Source organism: Oryzias melastigma, linkage group LG15, assembly GCF_002922805.2.
Source record: "Oryzias melastigma strain HK-1 linkage group LG15, ASM292280v2, whole genome shotgun sequence".
Taxonomy (NCBI): domain Eukaryota; kingdom Metazoa; phylum Chordata; class Actinopteri; order Beloniformes; family Adrianichthyidae; genus Oryzias; species Oryzias melastigma.
The window spans coordinates 30,046,313-30,056,760 of NC_050526.1; the positions used below are offsets into that span (position 1 = coordinate 30,046,313).

General features: G+C 48.1%; 1 protein-coding gene across 2 annotated transcripts in view; it reads right to left on the reverse strand.

The window, feature by feature from the left end:
* LOC112139087 (ceramide synthase 2) overlaps positions 1–10,448 on the reverse strand; it is a 36,495-nt gene that overhangs the window by 14,682 nt on the left and 11,365 nt on the right. The window contains exons 4-6 of one of the 2 annotated variants that reach the window (XM_024261785.2): positions 9,714–10,256; positions 9,403–9,586; positions 8,555–9,319 (exon numbers count right to left, since the gene is read on the reverse strand). In XM_024261785.2, the coding sequence (XP_024117553.1) occupies positions 8,722–9,319; positions 9,403–9,586; positions 9,714–10,256 (1,325 nt within the window). In that variant the 3' untranslated portion in view covers positions 8,555–8,721. Of the gene's footprint in view, positions 1–250; positions 432–8,554; positions 9,320–9,402; positions 9,587–9,713; positions 10,257–10,448 lie in introns of those variants that run through there. The other variant, XM_024261786.2, reaches the window with a different exon arrangement.

Here is a 10,448-nt window from a genome sequence, read left to right on the forward strand (position 1 = left end):
GCCAATATTCTCTCTTTGATGTTGAAGGAGCTTTATTCTGGACCAGAACTTATTAAATGGTTTGGATCAGGACTCTTCTGATGGTCGGAGGCTGTTTTGGATCCTTGGTAGATCTTCTGGTTAGAAGATGCTTCTTCTAAACAGACATCCTTTTCTTACCTTACCCACAGACAGTTCACTTTCTACAGGACGTTCTCTCCTCATCACCTGGACACACTTGCATGTTTTGTGTGTGTAGGAGGCGTCTCACCTTTCAAACAGGTATCTGATGAGCAGGAGGGCACAGGCGTAGGGCAGTATGACATAGAGATGTGACGCCTTGGCGTAGACTCGACCCTCCTTGTCCTGCAAGTCGTCCCAGGTCAGTTCAGCTGGAAGCCAGATTTTGTCCCACCAGAACCACTCATACAGTCTGTTCAGCATGATTATTCCTGTCAAGTTATGAAACACACAAAGCCAGTTTTGTTCACACATACAGGTTTGCAGAAGAGATTGACAGGATTAAGTGTGACGGATTTAAAGACCTGAAAACCGTCTGATGGCTTCCCTGATTTTTGTTATTCAATGTTTTTTGTTTTGTTGCTGAGGCTGTACACTGTTGCTGCAAAAACCATATTTCCCATCAATACGTATCTTTTCTTATCTTATATTTTTTTATCCTATCTTATCTTATCTTATCTGGATCAGAAGGAAATGGCTGGATAGCTTCAATGCTGCTCTCCGGTTGTGTTGCCTTGCTAATGTTAGCTTGGGGGTTGTGAGGGGCTTTAAGCTAGTGGGAGAGAATGTAAACAAAGAGATGATGGGAAATGAGGGAAGGCTTACTGCCCACCAACATTCCCTTCGACTTAAACTCAACTCTCCAGAGGTGGAGAGGTGTGTTTAAGCAGGTTGGAGCTAGTGGAGGAAGGTTCCAGGTGTGACCAAAGCAAAGGTGGTGGGAGGAGCTTAGAGAGGAGGCAACAGAGATGGAGATGCTGAGGTTATCTGGGAGGAACCAGGGTGGATCAGGAATGAATTCATCTGATCAGATCATAGATGTTCTGGAAGCAGATGGAGAGGAGGAACAGGGAGGATGTTGGTGAAAGGATGCTGAGGTTGGAGATGCCTGGAAATACCAAAGAGGAGGTTGACGGATGAAGGAGGACATGAGGGAGGAGGATCCAGAGGAGAAGGTTAAATAGAGGAGAGTGATTCACTGTGGCACCCTCTTAATGTAACAAAAGACAAATAAATCTGCTACAGAGATTCCTCCAACATCTTCAGAGGAAGTTTTCCTTCGTTCTCACTCATTACAGGATCAGAGTCTTCTCTTTGTCATCCCTTCTTCATTCATCTGAGCTGTTTTTAAACAAGAAAGGTTATCTAGTTTTCAGCCTCTGTTTCCTCCTCTAACCACCAGAGGGAGCTGTCCCCTGAGTATTGACTGTCACCTCTTCCTTACTCCATCTCCCATCAGCCACTGCTCACGGTTCCCAGACCTCACTGTCTCTCCTGCCTCCTAGTGGTGGGCAGATGAAGCTTCATGACGCATTGAAGCCTTTCATCCAATTGATTCACTCCAGTGCTATGCTTCATGAAGCTTCATGTGCTCTAGGAGGACATCTAGTGGACACAAACACATCACTTGAATTTGAAGTGTGGTATTTTGAAAAAAAAATTGAATCAACATGTCAGCAAAATAAAGAAGTTTGCAAACATGTACTTTGACATATACTTTTTTAGTGTTTACATATGTTTTTTCTCAGTAAAATAAATAAAAAAAGAATTGTTTTTTTTCCAATCTCAAATGAAAATTGGCAAATGATGAAAATGATCATTTAAATTGAGGTGAGAGTATGGAGGAAATGAGATTTAATTGGTGTTGGTTCTTTGAAGTGTGGGGTTGTGTGCGGGGCCGAATCTATAAGCGAATTTGTTCGTTTTACAATATTTATCTTGGTTTACAGAACTGTTTTTGTCACCAAGTATGAAAAGTGCAATATAAACATGTTGATTTTTGATTAAAACAGTTTAGGTCTCTAAACGGTGAACAGGAGCTTCAAAGATGAAAAATAATATTAAAATTAAAGCCGCAAGCCGCGTTGGATGGCCCGCAGTCGCTACCCGCCCTCGCCGCCCTCTCCCTCGCCGCCCTCTCCCTCGCAGCCCGCCCTCTACCTCGCCGCCCGCTCATATGCACCAATGCCGCGCTCGCTGCCCGCCCCTACGCACCATCGCCGCCCTTGATGCTGACCTTTGACCCGAACTCATCTGCTAAGCAGCCACTATGCACCACTAACCCCCCCTCCCCTTACTGTATAGCTGTACTGTGATTTAAGTGAGAAATTGCTTAAAAAGGCATTTTTTTCAAAATGGCGCCTTTTTTGTTACTGTTATCTCCATAGCAACCATTTTATGTTTTGTTCGCCTGAGGTCACCGAACAGATTGACGTTAGTTTCGCAAGAATCGGCCAAAGTAAATTTTTTTTATCTCCTTAGCAACGGAGGTTGTTTGCTTACCACGCCCACATTCCCTATATTATCATATTTTAAGTTATAACACTTGTTAAAGCTTTAACTTGGGATGTAAGTGAGAAATTGCTTAAAAAGGCATCTTTTTCAAAATGGCGGCTTTTCTGTTAGTGTTATCGCCATAGCAACTATTTTTTTATGTTTTGTTCGCCTGAGGTCACCGAACAGATTGACGTTAGTTTTGCAAGAATCGGCAAAAGTACATTTTCGGATCTCCTTAGCAACGGATGTTATTTGCTAACCACGCCCACATTCCTTACATGGTCATATTCTAAGATATTATACCTGTTAAAGCTTAAGCCTTGGATCAACATATTAAAATATCATACCAATGCATTGAAATATGAGCTTGTATTAACACTACGCCACATTTGCGAGCTCGCCACGCGCACGCCATTCAAAATCTACAGCTTGTAATACCATATATTTTATCCCAAAAGCTTCCCAATGATGCCAAAAGCGTTTGGAAACGTTTGATAAATATCCCTAAAAGTTATATTTGTTAAAAGGCTGTGCTAACAGTGGTTTTTTTTGGACAAATCAAGATGGCGGCCCTTCCCAAGGTCAAAGGTCAACGAAACTTTAGGGGTCATTGAAGACTAACGCCAGTGGCATGTGGCTCAAATTTCGTAAAAATCGGACTAACAAAAGCTACGTTCTAACTTTGTAAAATTCACAAAATGTCAGATTTCGAAACAAAATGGCCGCCAAGTGGTAGGTCGTGGAGCCATCCCATAATAATTTAAAATTTGGCCATGGATATATCCAATAAGGCTACGTTGGTTTCGTTTGCGAATTGCAAACTTTTTTTTTGATTTTGCTGAGTCAGCCGTTTTTTTCGCAATGTTTTTTTGCGTACCAGGGCCGCATTTTACGCATTACGGTTTCGAAAGTTATGTCGTGTCGTTCAGCTTGAGCCTCCGCACGCGTGAATACCCTTTTTGCGCAAATCGCCCAAAATATGTGCGAGCTAGCTAAAACCGTGGCGGTTGCGACCTTGCCACGCGCACGCCATTCAAATTCTACAACTTCTAATTCCAACATTTTTCTCACAGTACATTCCCATTTATGGCCAGTCATGTGACATATCAATTGATAAAACCCCCTAGGAGGTATTTCTTTTTGTAGCTTTGAGTAAAAGTGCTTTTTTTCAACATTTCAACATGGCGGCATCTTCCCAGGGTCAAAGGTCAATGAAACTTCTAGGGTCGTTGTAGACTCCCGCTACGGACATGATTACCGAATTTCGTGAAAATCGGACAAACAAAAGTTCCGTTTTCCCATATTGTTGAAAAACGTGAAAATCGCCATTTTTCTGATTTCGGCGCAAGATGGCCGCCAAGCCGTAGGTCGTGTGGCCATCCCATAATAATTTCAAATGTTCTAGGGCTTATCCCTGACACGTGTCATGGACTTTCGTTTGCGTATTTCGAAATATTTTTTTTTTGGCCCCATAAACGATTTTTGGGCCATTCATTTTTTTTACGGAAAGGCTCGTCGTGATGTCATGTTTTGGGCGGGGTCACGCGCAACATGCCAAAAATTCATTTTCAATTTTCCCTAGGTGTGATAAAATTTTGAGGTACTTTTCGTTCATGTGGCGGGGGTGAAATTTTGGCTCAAAGGCGCAGAAAGATAGAATGTTAAAGCAAAAACAATATGGTCCTTGCAGTCAGTAGACTGCTGCTGCGGGCCATAATAAGTAAAAAGCCAAGTTTTTCTAAAAACACAAGTGTGACGTCTCAGTGTGAGTGAGATCACATACATGTGCTCGAGATGCTTCATCCTGACAGGAACTGCAGTTCTGCATCTCCATCTTCACACCAAGAGAAGTAAACGCAGATTTCAACATTCACTTTGATTTGCTGCACCTATTTGGAATGAAGCCTCATGCACCCTCATGACCCCGCCCATTGCTATATGTGCCCGCCCACGATCATATGACCACGCCCACAATCACTGGAACGGTCAAATGATTAGCTAGAAAATAGCAAAGCTGAATAGAAAACAAGTAATTGACATGTCTGAAACAAAACACCAAAACCATGTTTCATACAGCACCAGTACCGCTTGGCTCCTCCTCCCTCGCTCGTCACATGACCACTGCCTCCCTCTTGCCTTGCCCTGATCTGTTCTTGTCTGTCCACATGGATCCAAACTCCTCCGCCTTGTTGTTGTGCTAGTCTGATTGGAACATTTTTAGTTCCATTGATTAAAACAGTTTTTAATAAAATATAATAAAGTTATCTGTGAGGCTCTTTGAGGTAACACTGACTTTACAGGAAGAGAAAACAGGAATCGTACTGATCAACCCTGAAGCGAAGAAAGAGAAACGGTTCCTGAAACTGAACTAACTTTCATGAAGTTTTTCAGACAGTCTGAAACCTGCTGTTACTCCTGACTCTAACATTTATCTGTCAGATCAAACATTTTCAGGTGGTTAAAATGTTTTAATCATCTTAGAACTTAGGCTCCGCCCACTACTCTCTCTCGCGAACGTGGAGATGCTGATGAATGTTTTGATCACGAGGAGGATTGATTATTATAACGCTCTGCCAGCTGCTCTTCCAAACATGACGAACCTTCAACAGAATTCTGCTGCACCAGTTCTGATGAAGACCAGGAAACAGACTCTCATCATAACAGGTCTAGTTCTAACAAGTCCAGCCCCAACAGGTCCCGTGGTAACAGATCCAGCTTCAACAGGTCCAGCTCCAACAGGTCCCGCTCTAACAGGTCCCGCTTTAACAGGTCCTGCTCTAACAGGTCCTGCTCTAACAGGTCCTGCTCTAACAGGTCCCGCTCTAACAGGTCCTGCTCTAACAGGTCCCACTTTACCAGATCTCCCTCTAACAGGTCCCGCTCTAACAGGTCCTGCTCTAACAGGTCCTGCTCTAACAGGTCCTGCTCTAACAGGTCCTGCTCTAACAGGTCCCGCTCTAACAGGTCCCGCTCTAACAAGTCCCGCTCTAACAGGTCCCACTTTAACAGGTCCCAGTTTAAGAGGTCCCACTTTAACAGGTCCCCCTCTAACAGGTCCCGCTCTAACAGGTCCCGCTCTAACAGGTCCCGCTCTAACAGGTCCCGCTCTAACAGGTCCCGCTCTAACAAGTCCCACTTTAACAGGTCCCAGTTTAAGAGGTCCCACTTTAACAGGTCCCCCTCTAACAGGTCCCGCTCTAACAGGTCCTGCATCAGTGTTGTGTGTGAGCAGCAAGACTGTTTGCTTTGAAAACATGGCTCTGCCTCACCTGCGGGTGAATTCTGACACACCTTCAGCTGTTTTCACAAGGTTACACCTTATTTAAACCTCACCTGTCTGCACGGAGTTGTCAGTACGGCAAATGTTCCTTGAAGCCAAGAAAAACCAGAAACACGCAGCGTCAAAGAAACGGCCCCTAACGCGTGCCCTGATGGTCAGAGAGAACACAACTTCATCTGGCCACAAATGAACCATCAGAACTTCAGAAACTCTGATCCTCATCAGAACCATCAGAACTTTAGAGCCACTGATCCTCATCAGAACTTTAGAGCCACTGATCCTCATCAGAACCATCAGAACCATCAGAGCCTCTGATTCTCATCAAAACCGTCAGAACCTCTGATCCTCACCTGAAGGTTGCAGATGGCTGTCCTCTGTCAGATCTGCTGACTCCTCTCTGGTGTTTGAAATGAGGGCTGCCCCCCCCCATCACACACCTGCTCACTGTTTACCTTTCTTCAGCCACGCCCAGCTCAGCCTCCATTACCTGATACGGGTTTTCTTCCATTCAGGAAGTGCAGGCCAGCCCACCTGAGCAAACAGTTCCTTCATGTTCATGTCTCCTCCAAACGGATCCTGGCTGCACGCCTTCAGGTCTTTAGGAACCGGTTTTTGTGATCTTGGAGGCTGGAGGAGAGATGGGCCAGCAGGACAGGATGAAGGATTCCTCCATAAAGATATCAGAGCTGCTCTTGTCAGCGAACAGTCGGTCCATCAGTGAAGAGTTCATGAATGCCGGGATGAGGAGTGACTGAACAGCTATGACTGCGGCGGTCTGCCATCGGGGGTCAGTCTGCCAACTGACCCCAACATATCCCCTTCCTCATACAAACATGCAATAGGGAGAAGGGGAGGGTGTCTGTATTGCAGTGCGCTGCGGGGGGTGGACTACCTGCCAGTGGCCCTCCTCCTGTGGCCGCTGCATGGATTTGCCCCTCCCCTCGATTTTATTTGCACCTTAGACATTTAGGACCCTTGGTGGGGGGGTGCTTGGACATCACTGCCAGCAAACAGTCGATGTCCTTTCAGTGCCCCTTCCGCCAATTTTAACCGCACCATAGACATGTAGGGCCGCTGGTGGGAGGGTGACGGGGCATCTCTGCGAGAAATCAGGAGGTGCCCTGTTAAGGCCTTCTCGCCAATTTTAACCGCACCCCTTTAGTACACACACCTCTAACACCACAAACATACACTCTAACAAGCAAACACGCAAGCATCACACAAGGAAGGTGGGACCTTCGACCTTCTGTCCCCTACCCCATCCCTGGTGGGGGGTGCGGGGAACCTCGGCCTGGTGGTCTGGTCTCTTGGGTGCCGGTCTCCTGGGCCTGGCGGTCTCCTCCCCACGCCGGGAGTGGGATCCCCGAGATCTAGCAGGGGATCAATCTACATCGGAGCCTGGGGGTGTCCAGGTCTCGGTGGTGCGGAGTCCGGTCCCTGCTCTCGAGAACTAGTCCTCTCCTTAACTCCATCAGTGGGTGTGCCTGGTCGGGTCTTGTTTACATCACTCCTTGGGGCCTCTGTTTCTCTTGGGTGGGCGGCCCCTGCCTTGCTCCCCCCCTGGACCTCCCACGGCGGGGGCGGTTGGTTGTCTGAAACGTGGGGTGGGTCTTCCTTGGGGAGCCCTGGCTCGTACCTGGGTGGGGCGGGGGGTGCTCAGCGCTGCTGGGTGGTGGGGGGCTGTAGTGATGGGAATTCCGGCTCTTTCGGCTCCCAAATGGCTCTTTAGGTTCTTTTGTTGCTTTAAGTAATTTATTATAAGCAACTATATAAAATTATAAACAAAATGAATTATTATAACAAAAGTTGTTTTTTTTGTAAATATGCTTTTATTTCACTCATATAAACAGAAAATTAATTATAATAAAATACAAAAAACAACTATTTACAATTACTCAGCTGTTCTCTCAAATGTTTAACTTTTTCTTTGTAAACAACAATATAAAACTCTGCACCCACAACCCAATATACAAATTAAAGTGTTTAAAATCAATAAATAAAGACTTTATTCACAATAACGTAAAGAAAGACAAACGAGTCTCAGCTTTGAGGATGTAATCTTCTGTCAGTGATGATCTGCTCTGTGGTGGAGTTCTCCAGAAAGATTTCCTGCAGATTGTCTTCCTTCATACCATCAAGAAAAGTCAAGTCCTTTACTAATGATCTCATCTTCTTTACGTTTTGTGTTGATGTCATCTCTCTCTCCCTCTTGCTCTGCTGCACATGTAAGCACCCCCCCACCCCCCTCACGCACACGCAGTGCTCATGCGCTTTTGTCTCTTTCTCTCCAGTTCTTTTAATCTCTGTTATACAATCTCTGCTCCTCTGGCTGGGCTGGGGCCTGCACTCCCCGTGTTCCTGTGCCTTCCTGCTCTTGGGTGTGGGGGGCCTCTGCGGCGGTCCCGGTCTGGGTGCTTGGCGGGGGGTCTTGGCGTGGGGATGGCCGCTGCTCTCCCCCTGAGTACATTCCATCACCATCCACCTCAGTGAAACATAAACACTCACCTGAGCACAGGTGTCAGCTCATCTTAGCACTAACCGTTTGTGTGACAGAATGAAAGTCTTTATCTGAATGGGTTTGTATGATGGAGTGTGTGAGCTGCTGTTACATTGTGTACATTCTGACTAGTTTAGATGTGGAGACTATTCAGGTGTGTGTGTAACTATAGAGAGTGTGTAGTCAGGCCCCGCCCACCCTGGTTTGTTATTTAGACCTGGATACGTTCATGTTTTTATCATCTACAAACATCAGCAGGTTTAGGACTCGGACTCTGAGACTGATTTAGAAATGTTGGATGATTTATTTGGAAAACGTTTTGACAAACTCTGATGTGAAGTTGTAGTTAATTTATGAAACGTGCCCCAGAAGAGCTTTTCCGCCACCGTCCACGTGGAGGCTACAGGGAGTTTCCACCCTGCCGTGGTCACAGAGGCTCCTCCCACCTTCAGGTGGGCGTCTGGCCGCCGTCACGAGCAGCTTCTACCTGAGCCAGGAGCTTTAGGAGGGATGAGGGGTTGTAAGGGAAGAGCTGTCTGGAATGCAGCCGAACCAGCACCTCTCTGAGCTCAGACAGACACCGGACGGTTCTGTCCAGAAGGTCCATGTCCACCTGACCTGCTTCCCGGCGTGGCTGTGACCAGCACTCTGATCTGGATCTCCACACAGAACCTCCGTCCTCCGTTTCCTCCTCAGTCGACTCGTCAGAGCTGTCGTATTCTACAAGGCGGAGGCCGTCTGACAAAGTGGACCCGGCCGACGGACCGGACCCGGCCGACACTGCCCGAACACCGCAGCCGGACCCGGTAGATCCCCCCACAGGCTGCTGCACCCCCCCAGAGGCTCTGCAGGCTGCGGTAAGACCCTCCCAGTCTCTTCTCAGGTATCTCAGGTAATGCACCAGGTACTCCAGGAAGCAGGTCTCAGTGCCGATCAGGAAGTCCAGGAGGAGGCTGTGGTCGAAGGAGAAGCTCCTCAGCAGGAGCACGAAGTGACAGTGAGGGTTACAGCCCAGAGAGCAGGCCGTCTGCAGGTCTGACCCCCCCCTGGAAGAGGAGAGCAGTGTGAGGCAGAGACAGCAGCAGGTCGCCAAATCGCCGCCGCCCGGAGGACCGGATCTGCTGCTCACCTGGAGCTGAGGAAGACGGACAGGAAGGCTCTGGCTGCCTCCATCAAGTCATCATCCTGCTCTCCAAACAGCACCGTCAGGTAGCAGCACAGGTGCTCCACCTGGACCTGGGGGGGGGTCCAGCGTCTCAAAAAGGCCCAAAGACGCTGCAGATACCTGGAGAGCTTTGAAGCTCCTCCCATTTCTGTCAAAGAAACAAAGACCTTAAAACCTAGACCCCTGTGATGGATGGAGATGTGGGCGGTCCTTGTACTGTGGGGGAGGGGGGGTCACATGTGTTCAGATGATGCCTGACGGACAGGTGGACTCACCTCCTGGTCCAGCGGCGTGAACGGAGACATCCAGAGACCGGAGCAGCAGCAGGCTGGCGGCTCTCAGCATTGCCTCATCTGCCCCGCCCCCTCTGGGAACTCCGCCTCCAAAGAAAGTGTGCGGCCCCACCCGGATAGAGTCCAGCCAGCCTGCGTCCACGGCTGCCAGCACGGCGTGGGCCACAGGAGCGAGTTCTGCGCCGGGTTTGGCGGTCAGCCTCCGTCCTCCGGTGGTCCATTCTTCTCCCGGTTTGAGCAGCAGAACTCGCTTCAGCAGCAGCAGAGTTCTGCGCTTCACGAACGGATCTGACGGGCCGCTGACTGCCACCAGGAGGCGTGGCCACTGAACCCAGCCAAGGTCCTGCTTCCTCAAGCCTGCTTTCTCCCCACACTGAAGAGCAGAGGCCATCAGAACCTCCACCAGGTCCAGCAGGAGGCAGAGCGTGGTTCCGGACAGTCCTGATGCTGGACTCTCGGGAAGCAGCGCTGAACACAGAACCGAGATGCTCCGGTGAAGTTCTGCTAGCAGGTCCTGCAGGAGTTCTGAAGACAGGAAAACAGTTTCAGAACCAACTGGACCGTCTCGGTTCTGCATATCTCATTATATATCCATGTAGAAAGCAACAAAATGAGCCCCCAGGGACCCGTTGTCAGGACAGGTCACGAGACCACCCAAAAATGACAGGCCCAGGAGTGGATGAAGTTCAGTTATTTATTGCTGAAGGATGATGAGAT